Source organism: Vombatus ursinus, unplaced genomic scaffold (genome assembly GCF_900497805.2).
Source record: "Vombatus ursinus unplaced genomic scaffold, bare-nosed wombat genome assembly UNPS02014813.1, whole genome shotgun sequence".
Lineage (NCBI taxonomy): Eukaryota > Metazoa > Chordata > Mammalia > Diprotodontia > Vombatidae > Vombatus > Vombatus ursinus.
The window spans coordinates 16,638,301-16,665,063 of NW_020954591.1; the positions used below are offsets into that span (position 1 = coordinate 16,638,301).

Here is a 26,763-nt window from a genome sequence, read left to right on the forward strand (position 1 = left end):
TGGTAAGGGAAGGACCACCTCTTCATGTGAGATGGGGTTGAGGAGGAGATAGTGATAATGCATCTGAGTGATGTGAGATGAGAAGGAGAATGAGATACGAGAAAGTTATTGGCAAATGGCCTCATTTTTTTTTTGTCAGTGAAACATGAGGCAACATTTTCAGCTAAGAGAATAGAGGAAGAGGAAACCATGGGAGGCTTGAAGAAGAATGAAAAAGTTGGGAAAAGTGAGATAGTGAATTGATTATGGAGATATGAAAGGATTACCTTGCTTCTGTGAGGATCCAGTTGAGATTATCTAACATGATTTTGTAGTGGATCCAGTCAGCATAGTTTCATGATCTTTCTCCTAATTCATTCAGAATTCATGAGTAGCTACAAAGGCACCAGATGGTGAGAGTAATCTAAATCTAAGGCTTGGCAGGACATGATTCTAAGGGGACAAAGAACTTGAGAGAAGAGGACACTATGGAGTTTAAGTGGGGAAAGGAGAATGTAACATGGGAGTAGGTCCGGGAAGTGGGAAGTGGGAGGCTATGTTGGAGTTACAGTTGTGCTGGAGTCAGCTAAAGCTGGCCTGTAACATCCCATTGTTAAATTTTTGGTGTGAGGATTTACACCTCAGAAATGGGCAAATGCTACAGTTGAGGGCTTGATTTATTCTTTTATTGATTGTCTGGCCTTGAGAAAGTGATGGAGAAAATGTTAATAATTTAGATAAACTTAAAAGTGTGTCATGACTCTCTCTCTCTCTCTTTTCATTATATGTATGTATGTAATATGTATATTTGTATTATATGTATTTATATACATAGACAGAGATAACTGGTTGTTAAACATTTACCAGCACATCAGTCAGTGGAGTGATTGGAGGTCATGGTTAGGATGAAGAACCGGATTTGGGGTTGCAAGGCAGAGAGAGATGTGGGGTGACAACAGATTGTGATCAGATAAGGAAATTTTAGGGTTCACGAACATGGATGTTTAACACTTGCAAGGTGAGGGAAAGATAAAAAATGTATGATTGTCTCTGTGTATAGCTGATGTGAGGCACAGTAACAGGTGATGGGAAATGATTAAGTTGAGGAACTGGGAAGTTAGGGTGTTTGAGAGAGTATCAGTATGTATGCTGAAGTCCCTTAATACAAGACAAGAATTGAGGAAGAAAGAAAGATTGTGAGTTAGGCATTGAACTCCAGGAGAAAAGGAGAATGTCGTGGAGGATGGTCGGTAACAGCTATCAAAATCTTGATTGGGTGATAAATATATATTGAGTGAATCTCAAAGAAGGAGTTTTTACTGCGTGATGGAGAAAGAAGGAGAGTCTGAAAGTGGCCATGGGGTGCTGAAAAGGAGAATTTTACAGAAGTTACTAGGTTTTCTGCAAAAAGATCCTCTAATTCACCTTTAAAAAACTTTTTGGTAGCTCTGCAAGAGTAAACAGGTTTTTGTTTTTGTTTTTGTTGTTCTAAATAAAGGTGATGGAGTTGTAAATAGGGTTTCAGAAAATCATAAGAATTGATTTCTTAGAAGTCATTCAACTGAGTATAGCATATTAACTTCAACAGAATGCTTATTAACATTTAAGATGTATTAGCAGATTCGGCATTTATACTGAAGCTAGGCAGTGAGGCCTAGGATTAGGATTCTTTGAGAGGATATTTTGAAAAAACTGAGGGTACTAGTAGAACTGAGGGCCTTCAGTTCAGTAGTGCATTTCCCTGACACCTCTTCACATCTTAATAGATTTTATAATTTTTAAAAATAAAACCTAATAGATTCATAATGAATTTTAAAATAATTCACTAGTCAAGTAGATACTATGGAATTCTCTTAATCATATATACATTAAATCATAGATTGATTTATAATCGGAAGAGAATTAGCTATATTTATTATAATGATGTTTTCTGTTCTATCTTTCCTTTTAATAAAAATAACTTACATTTATTTATTGATAATGTAATTGTCAGAGTGCTTTCTTCCTGACAATCCTATGAGAGAGGTACTTCAGGGATTATTATCCCTACTTTGAAACTGAGGGAAAAGGCCTCAGAGACATTAGGTAATTTGCCCATTGTCACCTAGCTTTGTGTTAGAATAGAAATTTAGACCAAAATATTTTTACTTGTTAAGTCATTCACTCTTACTGTGAAACCGCAGTGCTTCTTGACTATGGGATCGTGTTTAGAATTTCTTTGAAGATTTTGAAATTTGCTCTTCTACAGCCTAGGGTTATAGTCTTGTTTCCTATTATTAAATCTAAGATAATCTTCCAAAGTTTCCATCTTTCCTCTTCACCAGCTATGTGGTAATGCGGTTTTGTAGCATGATTTACTAGGCCAGTGGAAAAATAATGTCTTCTAAGAAACCAGCCTTGGGAGATTATATTATATATTAGTAATATGTATTTAGATTTATTTAGCGCCTTTCATTTGAAGACATTTGAACTGTGATAATCTCTTAACAGAGGTTGTAATATGGTCATCTTTTGAGTGCAATAATATTTTAACTTCCTTTAGCCGCTCTGCTGATAAGATAACATTCTAAGAGTGCTAAAATTGGACAGAACTGTTTTTGAACCTCTTTTTTTCCTGCAGGTATAATATTGAACCCAGTTTATATTGCCCATTTTTCTCACTTGGTGCATGTATGGAAGGTCTGAACTTACTATTCCGTCAGCTCTTAGGAATCTCTCTCTATGTGGAGCAGCCAGAAAAAGGAGAAGTGTGGTGTGAAGATGTTCGAAAACTGGTAAGCTACCCATAGTGTATAAGCTTAGTGTTTTTAATTGCAGCTCTAGGTTGGTAGTTGAATTGGCAGCAGTGGCTGCAGTGCCTTCACCTGCCCTCACCTTGCCATCTGCTCTCCACTTGGTTGCTATTTTATCCCTTTAGCCTCACTCAGTGGTTGTTTGTCTTTGATTTCCAGATCCTCGATCACAAACTTTAATGTGAGGATCTGGTTAAAATTGCCCTAAAGCAGAGCATCAAAAAAAAGCCCTCTGAAAAAAATTAATTCATTTTTTAAACAAAGAAAAAGAAAAAATTAAAATATGCTTATAAATTCTAGATATAGGAGGATTTACATTATTGCTTCCTGTTTCTTTATTACTTTTTAATCTTTCATAGTTTTCAGGAAATCATTAAAATATCTTGTTACAAATCATCTTTCTGTCTCCCTTTCTTCTCTTTGGATTTTTTTTTTTTTTTACGCAATTGGGGTTAAGTGACTTGCCCAGGGTCACACAGCTAGTTAGTGACAAGTGTTTGGTCTGAGGCCAGATTTGAACTCAGGTCCTCTTGACTTCAGGGCTGGTGCTCTATCCACTGCACCACCTAGCTGCCCCTTCTCTTTGGATTTTTAAAAAAGATTTTTAAACCATTCTGTAATCATGTAAATCATACCTACTGTATAGTGCCCACTGAGGCAGAGAGTGCAAGATTGTTGATCCAGAGCTGAAAGTGGCCCCAGAGACCATTTAGTCCAACCTCCTAATTTTACAAATGAAGAAATGGAGGTCTCAAATTAACAACTTTCTAGTGACTTCTATATTTCTTTCTTATCTGGTAGTTGTCTTGCTTGAAATAAACATTTTTATATACCTCTCCATATTTTTTCTAGTATTTAACTGCTCACTTCCTACTATTACATCTCTTTTACCTACTTTTTTTTTACTTTTTTTTTCTTTTTGGTGAGGCAATCAGGGTTAAGTGACTTACCCAGGGTCACACAGCTAGTAAGTGTCATGTGTCTGAGACTGGATTTGAACTTGTCCTCCTGACTTAAAGGCCAGAGCTCTATCCACTGCGCCACCTAGCTGCCCCTTACCTACTTTTGTAGCACTCATATTCATTCTGTATTTTTTTTCTTATGGTTTAGCTAACTTTACCTAACTTGGTAAGAGTGGGAAGTGGGGAAGAAAATGAGAAATTTGGAGGAAGTGTGCTCCATCTGTGTAGTCACCAGAATATTCCTGAAGCTAATAAATTTCTTGTGCCATTTTGAAGGATTAGTTTCAAAATAAAATGGGCAAACAAGATGGCTTTCACAAAGGAGAGAGAAGGCAGGATGGAGTCAGCCTTTACTCTCCCTTTGCTTTCTCTCTACTCTTCCTCCCCTCCCTTTCCCATTCAGGGTTAAGATAGATTATTCTCATCAGTGGTGTAAGGAGGACAGAAGCTATGGTTGCTTACCATTGAACAGCACTATTAAGATCTTACTTGGGGAATTATAGCTACCTCCTAAGATTTGAAAGGAGCTGATAGTACCACAACACTTCAAAAACTGCAGAACCATAGCCCCTCTACAATGCCTAGTGAAGAGTAAGTAGATAAAAGAGAATAGAGTGTTTGTAAATGACCACAAATTGGTGGGATGTCAAATTTTCTTATCTTATATTGCAAATCTCCAAGCCAAAAAAAGTGTGTATGTTTATAGAGCAATAGAAGCAAAGGCCTCTATTTGTGGCTATGCATTTCTAATGCTTACCTAGTTTTGGTACAAGAAGCATTTGAAGTTTTAGGTTCCTTCCTTCATTGTGATATTTGAAACTTCTTTCAGGCTGTGGTTCATGAAAATGAGGGACTTTTGGGATACATCTATTGTGACTTCTTTCAGCGAGCAGACAAACCACATCAGGTAATATGCTATTTAGAGGACTAATTCTCCAAGAACTGACCAGCAGTAAGCTAGCAGCTCAATGAAAGATAAATCTCACTTAATGAAATCATGATTTTTAAAAGACATAATTCATAAATAAAGTTAATTTTAAAATAGATGATTTAAATTAGGATTAAAAATAACTGGACTTAATTAAATATTTTCTTATGTGTCCTTTATCTAGGTACCAAATTTCATTGAAATGTTAAAAATGGTAAAAAAAATGTCCATTTGAAAATTTTTTTGGCCATCAGTATGTTTCTTGGTTCCTTTTGGTAGAGTACCATACTTAGTCAAAAGTCAGGCAGCTACTTCAGTAGTTGTTGCTGAACAAAAGTGGAATATCAAGCAGATAGGTTAATGATAATGTCAACTTCATTCATAGAGCACTTTATACTTTTCATAGCTCTTTAATTATTTCACTTGATCCTCATGGCCACCTTGTAAAGAAGATGGGGCAAATATTTTTATTGTTGTTGTTCGGTCATTTCAGTCATATCTGACTCCTCATGATTCCATTTGGGGTTTTCTTGGCAAAAGTACTGGAGTGGTGTGCCATTTCCTTCTCCAGCTCATTTTACAGATGAGGAAACCGAGGCAAACAGGATTAAGTGACTTACCCAGGGTCACACAGCTAGTGTCTGAGGCCACATTTGAACTCAGGCAGATGAGTGTTCTTGACTCTAGGCCCAGTACTCTATCACTGCACCACTTTGCTGCACATTTTTTTGTTTTGCTGTCCTCATTTTTCAGATGAGGAAATTGAAGTTCATAGAAGTTAAGTGAGTTACACAAGATCATGAGGCTCGTTAGTAGTAGAACTGGAGCTAGAAACCAGATCTTCTGTGTGCTACCTAATGGTTCCATGACGGCACGCTTGCATGGATTCCTAGTCATTGTCCATTGGACAGTGCTCTTGTGCTTTCCCAGTCACTAGTGTAGTGAAGCAGGTAGGTGTGTTTGCTCCTATGCTTTTTTTTAACATGGCGTTTTTCGTGACGTACGTTCGATGAGGACGAAAACAGCATCAAGGTCAGTTACTGCACTGATGGTAAATTATTTAATGTGAAAATGCTCCATACAAGCCAAGACTAAAGTGGAGGAAGAGTTGACGCCTGATTTTCTGTTCACAGACAATTGTACAGTTAATGCAGCCTTTGAAACTGAGATGCAACAAAGCATAGATTGATTTTCTGCTGCTTGTGCTCATTTTGGCCTAATGAGGTTTTCCATCAACCAGCACCCCACCATCCGTACATAGAGCCATTGGTTATAGGAAATCTAGAAATTCTGAATGTTGTGGATAAGTTCACTTACCTTGACAGAATACTTTCCAGCCATGTACATATTGATAATGAGGTTGTCACACACATTGCCAGAACTAGCTCAGTGTTTGAGAGCCTGCAAAGGAAAGTGTGGGAGAGAAGAGGTATTACACTGTCTACTGAACTGAAGTTTGTGCTGACCTTATTGCTGTATGCCTGTGAAACCTGGATGGTATATCAGCACCATGCCAGAAAACCGAATTGCTTCCATTTGAATTGTCTTAGAAAGATTCTGAAGATTACCTGGCAAGATAAGTTACCAGACACTGAGGGCTTCTCTTGAGCTGAACTGCCATGCACTATACTGCAGACAGTACAACTCCACTGGGCTTGCTGTGTTGTTCTAATACCAAATGTATGTTTGCCCAAAAGACTGTTTTATGAAGAACTCACACAAGGCAGGCACTCACATGGTGGTCAGAAGAAGTGATACACTTAAATTGTATTATAAAGCAGCAATCAGCAAAACTGTTTGGTACTGGCTAAGAAATAGAGTGGTAGATCAGTGGAATAGGTTAAGTATGCAAGACACAGTAGTCAATGACTATAGTAATCTACTATTTGATAAACCCAAAGACCTCAGCTTCTAGGATAAGAATTCACTCTTTGACAAAAACTTCTGGGAAAACTGGAAAAGAGTATGGCAGAAACTAGGTATAGACCAAAATCTCACACCATATATCAGAATAAAGTCAAAATGTGTTCAGGATTTACATATAAAGGCTGATACTGTAAACATACTGGGAGAGCAAGGAATAGTTTACCTATCAGATTTATGGAGAACAGAAGAATTCATGACCAAACAGGAGATAGAGAACATTACAAAATGCAAAATGGATAACTTTGATTACATTAAATTGAAAAGTTTTTGCACAAACAAAGCCAATGCAACCTAGATTAGAAGGAAAGTAGAAAATTGGGAAAGAATTTTTACAACCAATCTCTCTGATAAGGGCCTCATTTCTAAAATACATAGAGAATTAAGTCAAATTTATGAGACTACAAGCCATTCCCCAATTGATAAATGGTCAAAGGATGTGAACAGACAGTTCTCAGATGAAGAAATTAAAGCCATCTATAGTCGTATGAAAAAATGCTCAAAATCACTATTGATTAGAGAAATGCAAATCAAAACAACTCTGAGGTCCCACATCACACCTATCAGATTGGCCAACATGACAAAACAGGAAAATGATAAATGTTGGAGATGATGTAGGAAAATTGGAACACTAATGCATTGTTGGTGGAGTTGTGAAACGATCCAATCATTTTGCAGAATAATTTGGAACTATGCCCAAAGGGCAATAAAAATGTGCATACCCTTTGACCCAGCAATAGCACTCCTAGGGCTGTATCCCAAAGAGATCATACAAACAAGAAAAGGACCCACATGTACAAAAATATTTATAGCAGCTCTTTCTGTGGTGACAAAGAATTCGAAATTGAGAGGATGCCCATGAATTGGGGAATGGCTGAACAAGTTTAGGTATATGAATGTAATGGAATACTATTGTGCTATAAGAAATGATGAGCAAGCAGACTTCAGAAAAACCTGGAAAGGCTTGTGTGGTCTGATGCTGAGTGAAATGAGCAGAACCAGGAGAACATTGTACACAGTAACAGCCACGTTGTGTGATGACTAATATTGATAGACTTAACCCTTCTTAGCAATACAAGGATCTAAGACATCTTCAAAAGTCTCATGATGGAAAATGCTATCTACATTCAACGAAAGAACTATGGAGTTTGAATGCAGATTGAAGCATACTATTTGCTATTTTTTTTTCTCCTGTTGTGTTTTGTTTCCTCTTTCTGGTGGTTCCTCCTATTGGTTCTAATTCTTACGTACAACATCGCTAATGTGAAAATATGTTTCATAGGAATGTATATGTTCAGCCTATATCAGATTGTGCGCCATCTTGAAGAGGGAGGGGGAGAAACATTTAAAACTCAAAAGCTTGTGGAAGTTATTGTGGATAAATCAAAATAAATTAATTTTTATAAAAAAGAAAAAAAAGAAGTGATGCAAGGATACTCTCAAGGTCTCTCTGATGAACTTTGGAATTAATTATGAAACATGGGAAACACTGGCACAGGATCATCCAGCATGATGTGCCTGCCTTAAAGAAGGTGCTATGCTCTATGAGTTTCAAAAGAAACACTAGATACTCAAATGTGGAGACATCTTCACTCCAAATGTTCTTGTGGACCAATTTTAACCTACTTATTGTAGAGCCTTCCAAGCTCATATTGGTATGATCAGCCACAGCCAGAAAACACTGTACATTGACCCTAATATTGTGATATCATTTTGGTCGTCTTTGATTACAAAGGACAAACAACAGTGTACTTGATATTGTTTCCCCACTGTGGGAATCCTCACTTTGTGTGGTTAATGTTAATTTAGAGACCAGTATATCCAAATAAGAAAAAAAATAAAACAAGCAAACATTTATTGAATGCTTACATTGTGCAGAATATTCGCTTTGTTGTTGTTCAGTCATGTCCAACTTTTCATGACACCATTTAAGGTTTTCTTGGCAAAGATCCTGGAGTGGTTTGTCATTTCCTTCTCCAGCTCATTTTACAGATGAGGAAACTGAGACTAACCAGGATAAGTGACTTGCCCAGGGTCGCATAGCTAGTAAATGTCTGAGGCCAGATCTGAACTCAGGAAGAGGAGTCTTCCTGACTCCACACCTGGCACTCTATCCACTGTGCCACTAGCTGCCCCAACAAAATAAGTTTCACAGATGTGCATTCCATTTTTAAAAATTTCTTAATAGATTGTAGGTATAATGAATAGGCATAACAAAATAGGTTTGATAATGACTAATAATTTGTGATGTGATATACTTAATTTTTCCATGGTATATTTACATTTCCCCCAAAATAAAATTCTCCCATTCAGAGTTTCAGGGAGTATACTAGCTGCTAATAGTGGCTTTAACTGAATCATCTTCTAAACAGTTTTTCTGTTTGGAAAAAAAAAACATTCTAGCAATTTACATATTTACAAATTCATTTTTTGAATGTTTTTTTTTTCTGCTTATATTTGTTTCTACTTCTCTCACTTTCTAGGAAGCAGGAGCTGTGTTTTATTTACCTTTTTAATTTTTAACCAACAGTGCTGGGCACAGAGTAGGCATTTATATGTTTGTGAATAGATAGAAAAATATTCGCTAGCATACATCAATGCTTTCTCATTCCTTTTAAATATTAGGAATTTAAGAGGATTAAAAATTTTTATGAAAACTGTATAGTAAATAAAGAGTCAAATTCTAGTTGTGTTAAAAACGAGATTTTAAACACTTGCCTTTGGTATAGTTTTATGCTGATAAATCCTTTTGACTTTTTATTTTACCTTAGCCTTGTTTCTTGTTTATGAAGGACTGTCATTTTACAATCCGTGGTGGAAGATTAAAGGAAAATGGGGAATATCAGCTTCCAGTAGTAGTTCTCATGCTGAACCTTCCTCATTCAACAAGTATTGCACCACCTTTATTAACTCCTGGAATGCTGGAAAATCTTTTTCATGAAATGGGACATGCCATGCATTCTATGCTGGGACGTACTCGTTATCAACATGTTACAGGTGAGATGCTAAGAGGACAGTTTTATTTAGTACTTTATATTTTCATCAATTTTATTTGAAAAGGAAAGCCCTTATTTTAGGAAAAAAATGTTCATTTCATAGCCCTTTGTGTTCATTTCATTGACCCTTTCTCTTACTTTTCCATTTCTACTCTCAGCTTTGTAAATTTTTCTGCTTAACTTTCTTTTGTTTCTCTCCTCTAGCCATGAAGACTTTTACTTCACTCATGTACTTCACTCGTGTACTTCACTCATGGATAATACCTAACATTTTCACGGTGCATTATTCTTTTGAATGGTCTTTGCTTATATAAATATTCTTATTCATATTTGAGTGAGAATAAATGTGTGTAACTGGTTCTAGTAAAGTTCTTTTGAATTGGGTATGTGGAAGAGAGATAGGACTACTAAGTATGGTAAGGAGCATGAATGTGATTAGCTAGTGATGAATTGTGATTATAATCAGTTTTGCCTGTAATCAGATGTTAACAAGTTCCTCTCTATAAGTTATGGAATTTTGAATTATAGTAAAAAGCATGCATTTGATATTTGAGAAGTCACTGAGGCAGATTTCTTAATTTTAAGAGAAATTTATATCAACAAGTACAATAACAGTAATGAGAAGCAGAGTGGTATGTATATAGAGGGCTAGCCTTACAGTTAGGAGAGCCAAGGTTCAAATTGTCCCTCTGACACATATTAGCTCCATGACGGTGGCTGGAAGAGACAGAGGACTTGCTGATCTGTGTCTGTGCTATAGTGCTGGGCCTAGTCATCATCCTCACTATTATTATAGTTTTTGTTGTAGAGTATGTGTGTGTGTAAGGAAGGCCTGTGGTGAATGTATGGGACAATATGGATGAGAGACAAGTGGGACTGGCAGGCATTGAAGGATTTTGATCTGCATTGTTGAAGAGAATTTCCAAATTGATATGTATTTAAGTGTTTATCTGTGTGTATTTAGATAGACCCAGAAGATATATACATACACACACATATATTTATTTATAGTGAATTTATTAAGTTTCCTTTCTATGGTTAGATGTAGATGTGTATCTATATACACACAGACATGTGCTCACACACTGATGTATGATCTGGGCTTGTGATTTCTTGGGTGGGGTGATTCCCCATGCAGATCAGCTGATCACGTGCCTCTGGCAGCTTTAAGATGTTTGCTGGGGTGTAGAGAAATCAGGTGACTCACTATTGCTCCCTGAGATACTTCAGAGAGGCAGAGTTCGAACCTGAATCTCCCTGATTTCAAAGCCCGCCTGGCTGTGCACTGTGCCATCCTGCCTTCTAATGAAACAACAATTTTTAATTAATATCTTCAATTGACATATTGCACTTGAAAGTTTTCAGAGTGCTTTACATAATTATCTCATTTGAGCCTGATGAGGGCATAAATGTTTTCTTTAAAAGCTACTCAGAAAAGTCACTTTGTACATCATTTCCTTTATCTGTGAAATGGGGACAATAATACTTGAATTGCCTACTTCTCGGAGCTATTTTGAAGAAAATGCCTGGTAAACCTTAAAGAATGATAATAGGTTATAATTCAATTCCCCAAATGTGTGTTAACAAAAGTAAAATTAGGCTCAGAGGAAATGGCCTGCCACTTAGGCTTCTCTCTAACTTTCGAAGTTGGGATTGATGTGAATGGGAGGTTTAAGGGGAAGCTCAGGCTTGCAGTGATGGTCTTGATCACATTCCTTCCCTTTCATTTCCTCCTTTGTAAAATAAACTGGTCTCTAAAGTCTCTCCAAACTCTAAAGATTGTGTTGATTTTTGTCCCATTGCTGGCCAAGCTTCTACAGCCCCAGCTTCAAGCCCTGGTTGCAATCTCATGGACCCTGGGTGGTGGTTCCCCACCAGTGGTGGATTGTAAGCAAGTGGGCTTTGCCTTGGAATGAGTCTGGAGGCAGAGGAACTTTTACTGAGGGCAAAAATAAAACAAAAAACCAAGGGTGTGTTAAATTAAAATTAAATTCTTCTAACATTTGCTTATTTTAAAGAAATATATAGTTACATTGATACTTTTATTACTGGGCATTGACTTTTTTAAAAAAGAAAGTAAGTTGGGGCAGTGTGAATTTATAGCAAGAGAAGGAATAGAAACCATGTTTGAGAATGGAATCCTGTGAATTTTAAGTGAAAATTTTTGCTTTAATTGTAATGGCATCTGAATTTGATATATTTAGTACATGGACAGCTTGAGTACATACAAGTTTGCTTTTAGAGAGTGTGAGCAATTTTTTTATAAGGTACCTTACCCAGCTGTGCAAACATTTTCTTTCACTTTTTGATTTGAAGTAAAATGCATAGGATTATAATACAGTTTTTTGCCAATTTGTGCAATAATTTTATGTAAGTAGAATATTGACTTAATGAATTAAAGCTTATAGTTCATCAAAAGTCCAAATAAAGTTTTAGAAGTTCTCATAAAAATAATATATGTTACCTTAAATTATGCCAATTGTTATTTTGTTTCAGGGACGAGATGCCCCACTGATTTTGCTGAAGTTCCTTCTATCCTGATGGAGTACTTTGCCAGTGATTATAGAGTGGTTAACCAGTTTGCAAAACATTATCAGACTGGCCAGGTAGGAAAAAAAATATACTTGTTTTAACTCTTTGTTTTATAATTAAACTGGACTTAGGTAAAGTTATGAATTTTACAAAGGAAATTATTCATTTTTCCTTTCACTGATATTAGAATGGAGGCAGGGAAGCCTAACCATTTTGTGAGGAAAATCTACTTTTCATCTTCTATCATTTTATTTATTTATTTTTTTGGCTAGGCAATGGGGTTAAGTGACTTGCCCGGGCTCACACAGCTAGTAAGTATTATGTGTCTGAGGCTGGATTTGAATTCAGGTCCTGCTGAATCCAGGGTCAGTGCTCTATCCACTGCCTCACCTAGCTGCCCCTACTTTTCGTCTTCTAAAGGCCTATGCTCACCAGTGTGGAGTTTTAAAGAGGAGGTGTATAGCAAAGTCCCTAAATCTAGGTGTGGTGTGGGAATGTGCTCTTGTGCCTTCTGGAAATACCAATAAAATTAAGAGAGAAGGGAACATAATGTGGAAGGGAGAGTTATGGTGACAATTGACTTAAAGTGTTACCAGGAGATATACACTTACCATTTAAGAACTTACAAATTAGGCTAACTAATTTTTCTTGAATACACTTGAATACTTTGGCAGCCGCATCCTGCCAAAGCTGGCTTTTTAAATTGTGTACAATTTGTGTACTATGAATTTCACCTTGTTATTAGCTTCCAGTGTAATTGTGGAGCTATGGTCCTATGAGAAAAATACATTGAACTTTGGAACACTAATGCATTGTTGGTGGAGTTGTGAACTGTGAACTGATCCAGCCATTTTGGAGAACAATTTGGAACTATGCCCAAAGGGCTCTAAAAATGTGCATACCCTTTGACCCAGCAATAGCACTTCTAGGGCTGTATCCCAAAGAGATACAAATGGGAAAAGGACCCACATATACAAAAATATTTATAGCAGCTCTTTCTGTGGTGACAAAGAATTGGAAATTAGGGGATGTCCATCAATTGGGGAATGGATGAACAAGTTGTGGTATGTGAATGTAATGGAATACTATTGTGCTATAAGAAATGAAGAACAGGCAGACCTCAGAAAAACCTGGAAAGACTTGTATGGACTGATGCTGAGTGAAGTGAGCAGAACCAGGAGAACATTGTAAACAGTAACAGCCACATTGTGTGACGACTAACTTTGATATACTTAGCTCTTCTCAGCAATACAAAGATCTAAGACATCTCCAAAAGTCTCATGATGGAAAATGCTATCCACATCCAGAGAAAGAACTTTCTATGGAGTCTCAATGCAGATCGAAGCATACTATTTTGCTCTTTTTTTCTTCTCTTTTGTTTCTTCTTTCTTGTGGTTCTTCCTGTTGGTTCTAATTCTTCTTTAAAACATGACTAAGTGAAAATATGTGTAATAGGAATGTGTATGTAGAGAATATATCAGATTGCATGCTGCTTTGGGGAAGAAGGGGGAGAAAACTTAAAACTTAAAAGTTTATGGAAATAAATGTTGAAAACTGTTAATTAATTTCAAAGATACATTAAACTCTTCAGTGAGGAGAGGTTTATTAAGGTTGCTATTGTTGTAGTGTGCTCAATATTGTAGTACCTGTAGTACGTGAGAAATTTTTAGTACTTTCCAACATTATAGCTCCCCTTTCATTTTTGTACTTATATCCTTTCCATCACATCATAATGTTATATACTTCATAAAATTTAGCTTCCTCTTTGTTTTACTCAGAGTATTTTCAGTACCTCATAGAACTGAACTGCAATGTTTCATTTTGCTAGGTATCACTCTTTTCTCTAAATGATGTCTCATACCTCCTTCACAGGGTTGTGATGATCAAACAAAATTTTTTTATATATTTATGTATGTATGTTCATTGGAAGTTTAAATTATATGTATACACACACACACACACATACATACACAAATGTGTCAATCAAATTGCTTTTGATTATGGCAGTTTCCTGAAAAATTCCTCCAATTTAAGGCTTAAAATCCTATAAAGTAAATTAATTTACTTGATTGCACATACAAATAGTGATTAAAGGAAGAAAAAACACTTGACAAGTCATCTTTTGCCATATTGGAGTAGTCAGTCAATAAGCATTTATTAAGCTTGTACTATGTGCCAGGCACTGTGCTAATCTCTGGGGAAACAGAAGTGAAACAGTCTCTGCCTTCAAGAAGCTTATATTCCAATGGAATATAACATGTACATCATTATGTGCATAATATATACAAAATGTATACAAGGTAGTTTTGGGAGAGAGGGCATTATTAGCTGTTGGAGATCAGGAAAACCTTCATTTAGAAGGTCATGCTTAAGCTTAGTGTTAAAGGAAACTAGAAATTCCTAGAGACACAAGTGAGGAGAGAGTGTATTGCAGGCATAGGAGATAGCTAGTATAAAGACACAGAGACAGGAGAAATAGGATCGTGTGTTCAAAACAGTGAATAGGCCAGTATGGCTAGATTGCCGGGTGCGTGAAGGGAAATAATGCCATTCTTCTAACCATATTCAGGTCAGATTGAAATCCCAGTTATTAAATCATTGAATAACTAATTTGACCAACTGATTGTAAAAATCAACTTGTTTTGGTAAGTTTCTTTGAGGTAACTCAATTTAACAGGGCGATTACTGGTGTTGCGTCAGAAATACAGGATGTAAGAGATTATCTGGCTCTATCACTTACCAGTCCTGCATCCTCAGATGCTTAACTGACGTTAACCTCAGTTTCCTTATCTGTAATGTGGAGTTAACCATATTTATGATTCACAACCTCAAAAGGGTTATTTTATGATTTGCCCTCAAATTATTGCTATATAGATGTTAATATTATTATTATATTAGTAAGACAGCACAACTTTATGATTGTTACTTGCCAACTGATCTACAAATATTTATGTAGACCAGCACTGACATAATAGCATTAAAGCCTTACCTTTGTAAACTTGATTTTTTTAAACCCAAAGACTTTTATATTTTTCCTATTAAATTTCATCTTAATAGATCTGACCTAATATTCAACCCTGTCAGACTCTTTTGGGAATCATTACATTCTTATTCTACTACCCCCTCCTAGCTCTGTGTCTTCTTCATTGTTGCTAAACATGCCGTATAGACCATTATCTAGGTCACTGATAAAAATGTTAAAGAGCACAGGTCAAGGACATGTTCTACTCTGTCCACTCTACTAGATATAGGAACTATGATGGAGTGGAAAGAATGCTGGATTTAGTGTTAGAGGACATGGGTTTGATTCTTGATTCTACTACTTATTTCCTGTATAACCTTTGGGAAATCACTTAATTTCTGTGGCCGCCCATTGTGTCATCTGTAATGATTCAGTGTTCTTTGTAGCTAAGTAACTTAGGCAGCCTCAACTTTGAATCTGTGATCCTTTGTTCAAAATTGAACCCATCATTTCTCACCCCCTAGGTTGCCCTCCCTCCCACCTTCTCTATTTCTTTTAATATCTTCAACACCTCCTCGGTTATCGAGGCTCACTGTTAGAGTAGACTTTGGTTCTTTGCTTTACTTTGCTGCTCACCTGCAATCAGTGAACAAGTCCTGTCAGTTCTCCCTCCACACCATCTCTCACACATCTATTTCCTACTTTCTTTTCATGCTACTACTCCTTTAGTTCAGGCCCTCCTTACGTAATATCTTGTAATAGCCTTCCAGCTATCATCACCTTTTGGTCTCTGTGACCACTTTTTCACATTTCTGCCAAGATTGTCTTATTGAGCATTGCATGTGGCCATGTTAGTAATAACCTTGCAGAAGAAGCTTAAGTTGCTTTCAGTTGTCCCTAGGATAAAATTCAGACCCTTTAGCCTGATGTTTAAGGCCCTTTACAGTCTGCCTCCAGTCTTCCTTTCCAGCTTCATTTACATTACTCAGAGGTAGTCAAGAAGACCAGAGTTCAGATCTGGCCTCAGATACTTACTAGCCATGTGACCTTGGGCGAGTCACTTAACCTTTGTTTACCTCAGTTTCTTCATTGATAAAATGGGGATAATAATAGTATATACCTCCCAGAGTTATTGTGAAGATCAAATGAGATAATTATAAAGTGCTTAACACAGTGCCTGGAATATAGTCATTGTTATACGAATGTTAGTTGTTGCTATTGTTGTTGTTATTATTACTACATTCTGTATTCTAGCCAAACTGGATTGCTAGGTGTTCCTTGAATTTGACCTGCCATTTCCTGTGTTTGTGCTTTAGCACAGTCCTTCCCCTTGCTTAGAATGCGCACCCTCCATATTTCCATCTTTCATATAGCTTCTCTTCCTTAAAGCCTTAGCTCAGGTACTACCTTCTCCATGGAGCTATTATGCACCTACTATGTGCTAAGCACTGTGCTAAATGCTAGATATAGTGTATAGGGGGCCAGACTTGAAATCAGGAAGATCTTGGCCCATGTCCTGGCTCAGACACTTTGTTGATATCTCAGGGCCTCAGTTTCTTTATCTGTAAAATGAGGGAGTAAGACTAAATAACCTCTGAAGTATCTTCCAACTTTAATCTATGATCTTGTTAGCTCTGATCCTATGTGTTCTCTCCTTCCTTAGATTTCCCCCCCCCCAATTTTTTTAATCACTCTTTATTCCTACAACAATCTACCTTGTGTCACACTTGTCTGTGTACATTTTGTTTGCTCACTAGTAGATCATAAGCTCCTTGAGGGCAGGAATAATATTTTTTCATTTTTGTATCCCCACTACCCTATGCATTGTATAATCATATATACTAAGCACTTATTATTTGTTGAATTTATTTGAGTTTTATAGAAATGGATGGCTTCTATATTTTAAAAAAAAAAAGGTATATATGGACATCTAGAAACCTGAGGGTTGCAGCACAGGGAAACTTTTGGGTTAGGTTATTAACAAGAGAAATTAAAGTAATATTGTTGTAGAAATATACTATAATTTATCCAGGTGGAAACTATGAATAAATGATGCTTTTCTAGTCAATTTCAAAGCTTTTCGGAGACAAGCAATAGTAGTATTTGTAATGCTAATGATAGCTGAAATCTATATAATACCTTGCAATTTACAAAGTTCTTTTTATGTATTTTCTCATTTGATCCTCAGAGCAGCCCTTTGAGATTATACAAGGTAGATATTTTATCTTTTATATATTTTGAAGTCACATTCTGCTTAGAGTGTTACATTTCTAAAGTGATTGATTTCCTTCATCTCTCAAAAGCTAAATGAAGCAACAAGAGTAACTTAACTCTGGACTTAATTTTTAGCAAAAAGACATGAAAATCATTTCATGGTTTTGGAAGTAACAGGCACTACTGAAGAATGTGATGATGATAGAATAAATCAAGAGAGCAATGAACATGGTCAAACTCAAGTCTAACAGCACCTTGTACTTTGTAGGTGCTTATTAGTAAGTGCTCTTTTTCATTGACCTTAGGAAAGCAGATTTCAGAAAATTCAGAGGAAGGATAGTTGTATTCAATAGGTAGCAACTCCAAAGAGGTGGGAGACTTTTACAAAGACATTCCAAGATTATAATTATTATGAAATGAAAATAAAATCAATTAGCAAGCATTTATTAGGTACCTCCCATGTGCCAAGAGCTGGGCACTGTGCCCAGGATATAAAGATAAGAGGGGAAAACCAGTATGGCTAGACAAATGTTTTCCTGATGATCTTAGGTTTAAAAGATCTTGTACAAAAAGATAGAAGAATTCATAACCAAGATTAAGTTCCAAAAAGCATTGTGAACTTTTGAGGAAAATGTCATGGAAGCTAAGGCCTGGAATGGACTGAGCTTTGTAAAAATTAGTAGAGGCAACAAAAGAGCTTTCAAAACTGTGTTTAGAACTAGAACAAGGACCATTTTACTTGGGGAAAGTGATGTAATGTTTAAGAGAGAGAGAAAGCAGGACTAGTCAACTTCTTTTTTATTGCTTACTCTCCATCTTCAAGAAGGAATTTAGCTTTTAAATGAGAAAGTGTATAACAAACACTAGTAAGAGAAATGCAGCCCATATTAGATGAGGAGATAGGAAGAGAGCACCAATTTGTTCACAGTGAGTCCATGTCTCTATTTTTTTGTTGTTGTTTAGTCATTTTAGTTGTGTCCAACTCTTTGTGACCCAATTTTGGGGTGTTCTTGGCAAAGACACTGGAGTGGTTTGCCATTTCCTTCTCTAGCTCATTTTACAGATAAGGAACTGAGGCAAACTGGGTTAAGTGACTTGCCTAGGGTCACAGAGCTAGTAAGTGTCTGAGGCTAGATTTGAACTTGTGAAGATGAGTCTTCCTGATTCCAAGGTCAGTGCTCTATCCACTATGCTACCTAGTTGTCATTTCTTTATAGTTATATGAATTAGTAAATCTCAATATGGTACACTGATAATCCCTCTGATCTTTGAGAAATTACAATGAATGAAAGAGATGCTAGAAAACCATGAGCAAATATTTTAATTTTCCAAGGGAAAATTGTTTATTTTTGTAGGTAGACAAACTTGACATCAGTCCTCAACAAAATTCCATAATAGATTATTAAACGACTTTTTAGCATTTAAAAAACAATGTTGAAATTATTTGGAACCAAGTGTAGTTTCACTAAGGGCAAGTCATGCTAAACTATGATAATGTTTGCCAAATTGTTAGAACTTGGAGTGAAATAGACATAATGAATCTTAATTTTAATGATGTTTTACTAAATTTCCTGTGCTTTCCTTGTAGATGATTAAATTTGGGCCAGATATTTGTATTAGGTAGATTCACAGCTGGATGAACAGCCATGTAAAAGAGTGTTATGGATCAGTGTCTCATCAGCATGGATGAGCATCAGCCTAGATAGTGATATTTAATAGAATGCTACAGACACTTGGTCTTCTGTTCGGAATTTTTTTTTTCAATGATTTGTGTGGAGATACAGAAAGTATGCTTATTAGTTTAATATGTAACACAAAACTAGGAACAATAACAATAACTATAAATGACAGAATCAAAATTCAATCATACTGACAGTTTTGAAACTAAAAGATTAAATTGTATGCCATTTGCATTTGAGCAAAGCCTTGCATTTAGATAAAAGAAAAATCATCTGCATGAATGTAGGCTGACAACTTTATAACACTTAATGTGAAAAGCAAATCTGAAGACTTTAGTGAACTATAACCATAACCAATTAGTCTGAGAAGCATATTAAGAAGGCTAACTCATTCTTAGACTATCTTCATAGAAAGATGATATCCAGATAATGGAAAATAATAGTCCCGCTTTTGTTTGCACTACTCTGTATCTTTGAGCATTCTGTTCAATCATGTGTTGATGTTGTTGTTTTTTAAATTATTTTTATTAATTTTATTAATTTATTTTTAGTTTTCAACATTCACTTCCATAAGCTTTTGAGTTTTAAATTTTCTCTGCCTCCCTCCCCAAAATGGCATGCAGTATGATATATTCTCTACATATACATTCCTATCAAACATGTTTCCACGTTAGTCATGTTGTAAAGAAGAATTAGAACCAATAGGAGGAATCACAAGAAAGAATAAACAAAACAAAATAGAAGAGAAAAAAAAAAGAGCAAATAGTAAGCTTTGATCTGCATTCAAACTCCATAGTTCTTTCTCTGGGTGTGGATAATATTTTCCATCATGAGACTTTTGGAGATGTCTTAGATGCTTGCATTGCTGAGAAGCTAAGTCTATCAAAGTTAGTCATTGCATATTGTGACTGTTACTGTTTATAACAAGCTCCTGGTTCTGCTCACTTTACTCAGCATCAGTCCATACAAGTCTTTGCAGGTTTTTCTGAAGTCTGCCTGCTCATCATTTCTTACACCATGATAGTATTCTGTTACATTCATATACCACAGCTTGTTCAGCCATCCCCCAATTGATGGGCATCCCCTCAATTTCCATTTTTTTTGCCACTACATATAGAGCTGCTATAAATATTTTTGTCCATGTGGGTCCAATCCTGTGTTTTAAGAGAAGTATTATTAAATTCCACTAACACCCTCATTGTACCTCATTTTGTGGTTGAAGTTACCTTGCTTTCACAAAGGCTGCACCCATGAAGTATAATATCTGGAAGACCCTACCAGGCCAGAAGGGCTTTAAGTACTAGCCCATGGACAGATTCTGTGTGTTATCTGTGAGCTAACCTAAATTCAAAGAGTTCATTAAGTTCATTAATGAATTCTCCATAGAGGGATAAATAATTTGTTCCCACCAACTCTTGAAGACCATCTAGTAACTTTTAGAGAAGTTGTAATCTGTGTTGGAGAATGCAGTGACCACACCAATAAAATTACAGATCTTTTGGAATATTGAAATATTGGTAAACTGGAGAACATCCAGAAGAGTAATCTGGAAATGTTGTAATATAGGAATGGTAAAAAGAAACTGGATTCATTTTGCCTGGAAAGAGAGGATTAAGATATGATAGCTTTCTTGAAATATTTAAAGGCAATTATGTGGAAGAAGGACCGAAGAATGGAAATATAATCAGATTTCAGTTCAGCAAAAGAAGAAATTTAAAAGCAATTAGGGTTGTTCCCCAGTGAGATGAGCCTTAAGTACAAATTGTAAGCTTTCCATCATTGGAAATTTTCAGTCAGAAATTATATCATCTATCAGGGACATTATAGAACATATTCCTATATTGGGTAGGAGTTTAGATTAAATGACCTTTTACAATTGGGTGGGAACTTAGTATCTGTGATCCTATTTCTTTTATATCTTCCTACAATGTCTGACAGTGCTTTGAATGTAATATTATTAACTGATTGAACATGTAGCTTGTTTGAAAAATAGTAGCTTTATACTATTTATCATCTAAACCTGTGAACCCTAGATCGTGTCATGACTATAAAGCCACAATCTAAACTGTCATGAGGAAGAGCTCTTCATTCTTAAACAGTTCAACAGAAGGTTCAGTGAGTTGAGAAATACCTCAACCTTGACTTACATGAGGAGTTCTTAATCTTTTTGTGTGTATCATGGATACCTTTACTATAGGTAAACCTTATGGCCCCTTTTCAAAATCATGTTTTTAAATGCATGAAATAAAATATGTAGGATTATAGAGGGGACCAGTTATATTGATAATAAAGTTATCAGATATTTAAAATGCAAGTTTACAGTCCTTGGCTAAGAAACCCTGGCTTGGATAAAGGAACTTAATTAGTCTGTTGGTGCTTACAAAAAGAAGAATAACATGAATATACCTCCATATTGCAAATGTTCCAATGTTACTTTGGAACTGGCTTAAAGAGGTGTGAAAAATGTATTTGATTACCGGTACAGTGTTGACTTTTCAAATATTGTTCCTTAAGTTTACAATCCTGAACACTATAGGAAATTGACCTGAAAGAATATATACTATGCTTCCAAAGACATTTATTTCACAAAATAAAAACATTTACATTTTGACAGCTATTTTAGGATAGTGAAATTTTGACTTAAGAAAATTTTTATGTTTTTAGTAATGACTTTTTCTCTACTACTACCTTATAAGGATCTGATTTTCTGCCCTTCAGTTGTGAAATATAAGGAAGTTCTTTCTTGTGCTTTTATTGCTGAACTTTTCTGTTTTGCATCTTGCCAAAGATTTGGTTTTCTGCCTTGGGTTTGTGAAATTAGGCCTAAGGCTTATATTGCTTACTAAGTTTAAATAACTTCTTACAGGCTTGTTATGAATTTTCTTCTGTCTGTCTGAGAAGTTATGAATAGAAATTGGAGATAAAACTTGTGTTATGACTAGAACCAAATAAGTTTGGGCATGTTTGTATAATTTTAGTAAATTTATCATACTGCAGTTTTTAATGCTTGTCTATTGTGTGTGGGTGCTTACTAGCAGCCTGTTAGGTAAAAATAGTGAAAATTATTAGATATTTTGTCACGTACATGAAAATGTTTTCTGATTTTTAAAAATGTACTATCAAAATCTGACTTAATTCTCTGTTCTGATTGCTTCACTGAGTCGTTTGTTGGGTGGTCCCATTATACTTTAGTACTTCTAAAGTTCCTTTCATCTAATGATCTCAAAACACTTAGTTTACTAATCTATAAAACATCCTTGGGAAACAGGTATGTGGCAAATAGTGTTATGTTCATTTTGCAGATCGAGACACTGAGGCGATGCTTCGCTCAGCCAAACAAACCCACTGTGGCTTGGCAAAATTAGTTATTTTAGTTTTGTTGACAATCTGCCTGAATCACTGGCCAGGACAAACCAAACTGACTGATTTTGTCACACTGCAATCCAGTTGTTTTTCCCTATGTGGACATGGGCTTTAATTTAGTTCATTTGCATTCACAGGATGCCAGCATAGAAGTCAGGTTAAACAATAGGGCTACTGACTTCCAGTTCAGGCTCCATTCCCATGGAACCCTGTGCTTCATGCCCTTGCAGTGTTTTCTTATTTGTATTTGACTACGTCCCAACAGGTCTTACCTTAACTTCGACATGTTCCTCGGGAACATCTGTGGTTGGAGTTCTTGGCTTTAGGAGGATTTGGAGAATTACCATACCTGGGATTTCTACCAGGGAATTTCTTAATGTTCAACGTATTGACAACCTCTTTATGTAATAAGTATCAAATGACTTTAATAGAGTAATCTTCAGAATAAATTGCTTGCTTTTTATGAATTAAATGCCAAATTTTCAGCCCAATTGGATTGGACAACTGAAATTCTGAAAGGAAAATTATGGTTATCAAGTTTACCTTTAGCTGAAACTTTGTAAATTAACATTCAGTGAGCCCAAGTAGGTTTTGCAGTGATTTGGGGCAATGAAAAGTTTACTAAAGTACTTGCTTCCTTTCGCAGTAGTCATTTTTCATGCAACCTTTTTCTCAATGGAAGAGACTCTCCTCTTCGCTATTTTTTGTGTTTTGTAAGAATAAACAAGTTGTTCTTGTTACTATCCATTGCATATGTTAACCCTGGAAAAAAGTAAACTGAAAAAGCAAGCTTTCTTTTCTTTAGAAAATTAAATGGGATATGTCAGAGACTATGACTTGAATTTCTTGAAACTACAAGGTGCAAATACATGATTGTGTTGGCAGAACAAGTGATTAAATTCTGTGCCATCAATTTTTCAGTTATAACTGGGAATGCTTTGAGTTAGGGAGACAGACTGAGTAAATAGAAACTTATACAGATAATTGCCTGAGTTTGTGAGTGATTGGAATAGAGGCATTCATGGCTTCACTTAGTTACTGGCAGCAAATCACTATAGCTTTTCAGAGTCATAGTTTACTCAGTTGAATAAAAATGAGAATGATACTATTTTCTAACCTTTGCCTTCTAGGCCTTTCTGATTATGTTTACATAAATGTTTTGGGCTTCTTACAGTTGGGTGCTTTGGAAAATTAGTGAATCAATGGCATTTATTCAATCCCTGCTCTGTGCTATGCTTTGTGTTAGATGTTTGAAATGGGGAAAAAGGAGTATTATTATTATTATTGCTACTTTTGGGGCAAAACAAATCCACTTTCATATCTTCAGATTCCTATTGGACATCTTGAACTGGATGTCCTATAGACATCTTTAACTCAAAATGTCCAGAACTGAACTTATTATCTTTTCCCTCAAAATTTTTCCTCATTCTGACTTCCTTATTATTGTGAAGGATACCACCATTCTCTCCATCACCCAGGTTCACATCCTAGGTGTGGTCCTTACATTTTCTCACCTGGAAGTCCTTGCAAAGCTTAGAATACACAAAAAGAAAGAGAGGTCCTTATGATGTATGAAAAGGACATTTATAGATATGATCAACCTGGGATGAGTCTTTTTATAAAATTTTGCTTCATGTCACAGAGTTTTAACTTAGAGTACTATATAGATTGATGGATGAATTTGTGAAATGAATTAGTTGCATTGGCCATGATAGAATGCAGTTGGTAGAAAAGTGCTGTAACAAGACTGTGGAGCCTAATTAGGCTTAGGTAGGCCCGTTAAAATTAACTTGATTTTTTTTTTCCTTCTGGACACTCTTAATCATTCAGAACAGTAGAAATTATTTTTGGTTGGGTAAATTCAAGAAACTACAAATTATACATCAAAACATGAATTAACAACCATATCTATTGACTTTTTAATATGTAATGTTGAGTCCAAAGTTCTCCCTTAGTCCTATTTATGCATAGCACTGAATACACTAATGGGAAACAGTTTATTTAGGCTTTTTAGCTAATAAATTACTTTAAAATTAAACACTAGCAATACCATAAAGATAAAGAAAGGGGGGGAAAATGATTATGATAATGACTTTCAGAAAGTTTAATCTTGAATCAGATTTTTCCATTATCACATATATTTCCAAACCTAGGTTACTGCTCAACTTTGGTTTGTATATTTTGAAGAAGTAGATGTAACATTGAAAAAAACACATTATAAGAAATAGCAAAAAGTATCCCACAGAAAGAAGACATCTGGAACTCTGAAATTAGTGAAGCAAAGAATAAAAATGATTAGGTATATTAGAGGTAGCAGATGACTTTGAAAGGGGAGGAGGGTATTAGAGGCGAGCAGAAGGGTGTCAAACAAGAAGGAAAGAAATAAGAGAGGTAAATCTAACAGCAATTGAAGATAAAATTATCTACTGGTCAGAGTTGTTTATCTGTTTTAATAAAAATCCATGTGTCTTTAAGGAATACAAAATGTATGGGTGTAATTTAGATCCCAGGGGAAAGATTGAAGGTCTGGTGGAGACACTGCTACTTACTACCTAGTGGCAGTCTACCTAAAGGGCAGGATCAGAATTTGAGGGGTAAATAAACTTTTTTAAAAAATTTATTTTGATTTATCAACAATCACTTCCATAAGCTTTTGAGTTTTAAGTTTTTCTCCTCCTCCCACCCCACTTCCCTTCAGAGATGGCACGCAATCTGATATAGGCTATACATATACATTTCTTTTTTTTATTAATTTATTTTGATTTATCCATAATCACTTCCATATGCTTTTGAGTTTAAAATTTTTCTCCCCGTTCCTCCCCACCACCCTCCTCAAGACAGCGCACAATCTGATATAGGCCATACATTTACATTCATATTAAACATATTTTCACATTAGTGATGTTGTAAGTAAAAATTAAAACCAATAGGAGGAACCATCAGAAAGAGGAAACAAAACTCAACAGAAGAGAAAAAAAAATAGTTCAACTTCCATAGTTCTTTCTTTGGATGTGGATAGCATTTTCCATCACAAGGCCTCTGGAGATGTCTTAGATCCTTGTATTGCCGGGAAGGGTTAAGTTTATCAATATTAGGCATCGTACAACGTGGCTGTTATTGTATACAACATTCTCTTGGTTCTGCTCACTTCACTCAGCATCAGACAATACAAGTCTTTCCTGGTTTTTCTGAAGTCAGCCAGTTCATCATTTCTTATAGCACAATAGTATTCCATTACATTCATGTACCACAATTTGCTCAGCCATTCCTCAGCCATTGATAGGCATCCTCTCAATTTCCAATTCTTTGCCACCACAAAAAGAGCTGCTATGAATATTTTTGTATATGTGGGTCCTTTTCCCATTTGTATGATCTCTTTGGGATATAGCCCAAGGAGTGCTATTGCTGGGTCAAAGGGTATGCACATTTTTATAGCCCTTTGGGCATAGTTCCAAATTATTCTCCAAAATGGTTGGATCATTTCACAACTCCACCAGCAATGCATTAGTGTTCCAATTTTCCTACATCTTCTCCAACATTTATCATTTTCCTGTTTTGTCATGTTGGCCAATCTGATAGGTATGATGTGGGACCTCAGAGTTGTTTTGATTTGCATTTCTCTAATCAGTAGTGATTTTGAGCATTTTTTCATATGACTATAGATGGCTTTAATTTCTTCATCTGAGAACTGTCTGTTCATATCCTTTGACCATTTATCAATTGGGGAATGGCTTGTAGTCTTATAAATTTGATTTAATTCTCTATGTATTTTAGAAATGAGGCCCTTATCAGAGAGATTGGTTGTAAAAATTCTTTCCCAATTTTCTACTTTCCTTCTAATCTAGGTTGCATTGGCTTTGTTTGTGCAAAACCTTTTCAATTTAATGTGATCAAAGTTATCCATTTTGTAATGTTCTCTTATCTCCTGTTTGGTCATGAATTCTTCTGTTCTCCATAAATCTGATAGGTAAACTATTCCTTGCTCTCCCAGTATGTTTACAGTATCAGCCTTTATATCTAAATCCTGAACACATTTTGACTTTATTCTGATATGTGGTGTGAGATTTTGGTCTATACCTAGTTTCTGCCATACTCTTTTCCAGTTTTCCCAGCAGTTTTTTTTTCAAAGAGTGAGTTCTTATCCCAGAAGCTGGGGTCTTTGGGTTTATCAAATAGTAGATTACTATAGTCATTGACTACTGTGTCTTGCATATTTACCCTATTCCACTGATCCATCACTATTTCTTAGCCAGTACCAAGCAGTTTTGCTGATTGCTGCTTTATAATACAATTTAAGATCTGGAATTGCTAGGCCATCTTCCCCTGCATTTCTTTTCATTAGTTCCCTTGATATTCTGGACCCTCAGTCCCACCTCCCTTCTATCAACCCTCTCCCTTTTCTTCCCCTTTACCCTTATTACTTCTTCCCTGCC

General features: G+C 35.8%; 1 protein-coding gene across 1 annotated transcript in view; it reads left to right on the forward strand.

Annotated features, from left to right (window-relative positions):
• Positions 1–26,763, forward strand: part of MIPEP (mitochondrial intermediate peptidase) — a 171,424-nt gene that overhangs the window by 58,409 nt on the left and 86,252 nt on the right. The window contains exons 11-14 of the mRNA XM_027835130.1: positions 2,600–2,753; positions 4,563–4,640; positions 9,377–9,581; positions 12,077–12,186. Of these exons, the coding sequence (XP_027690931.1) occupies positions 2,600–2,753; positions 4,563–4,640; positions 9,377–9,581; positions 12,077–12,186 (547 nt within the window). The remainder of the gene's footprint in view (positions 1–2,599; positions 2,754–4,562; positions 4,641–9,376; positions 9,582–12,076; positions 12,187–26,763) is intronic.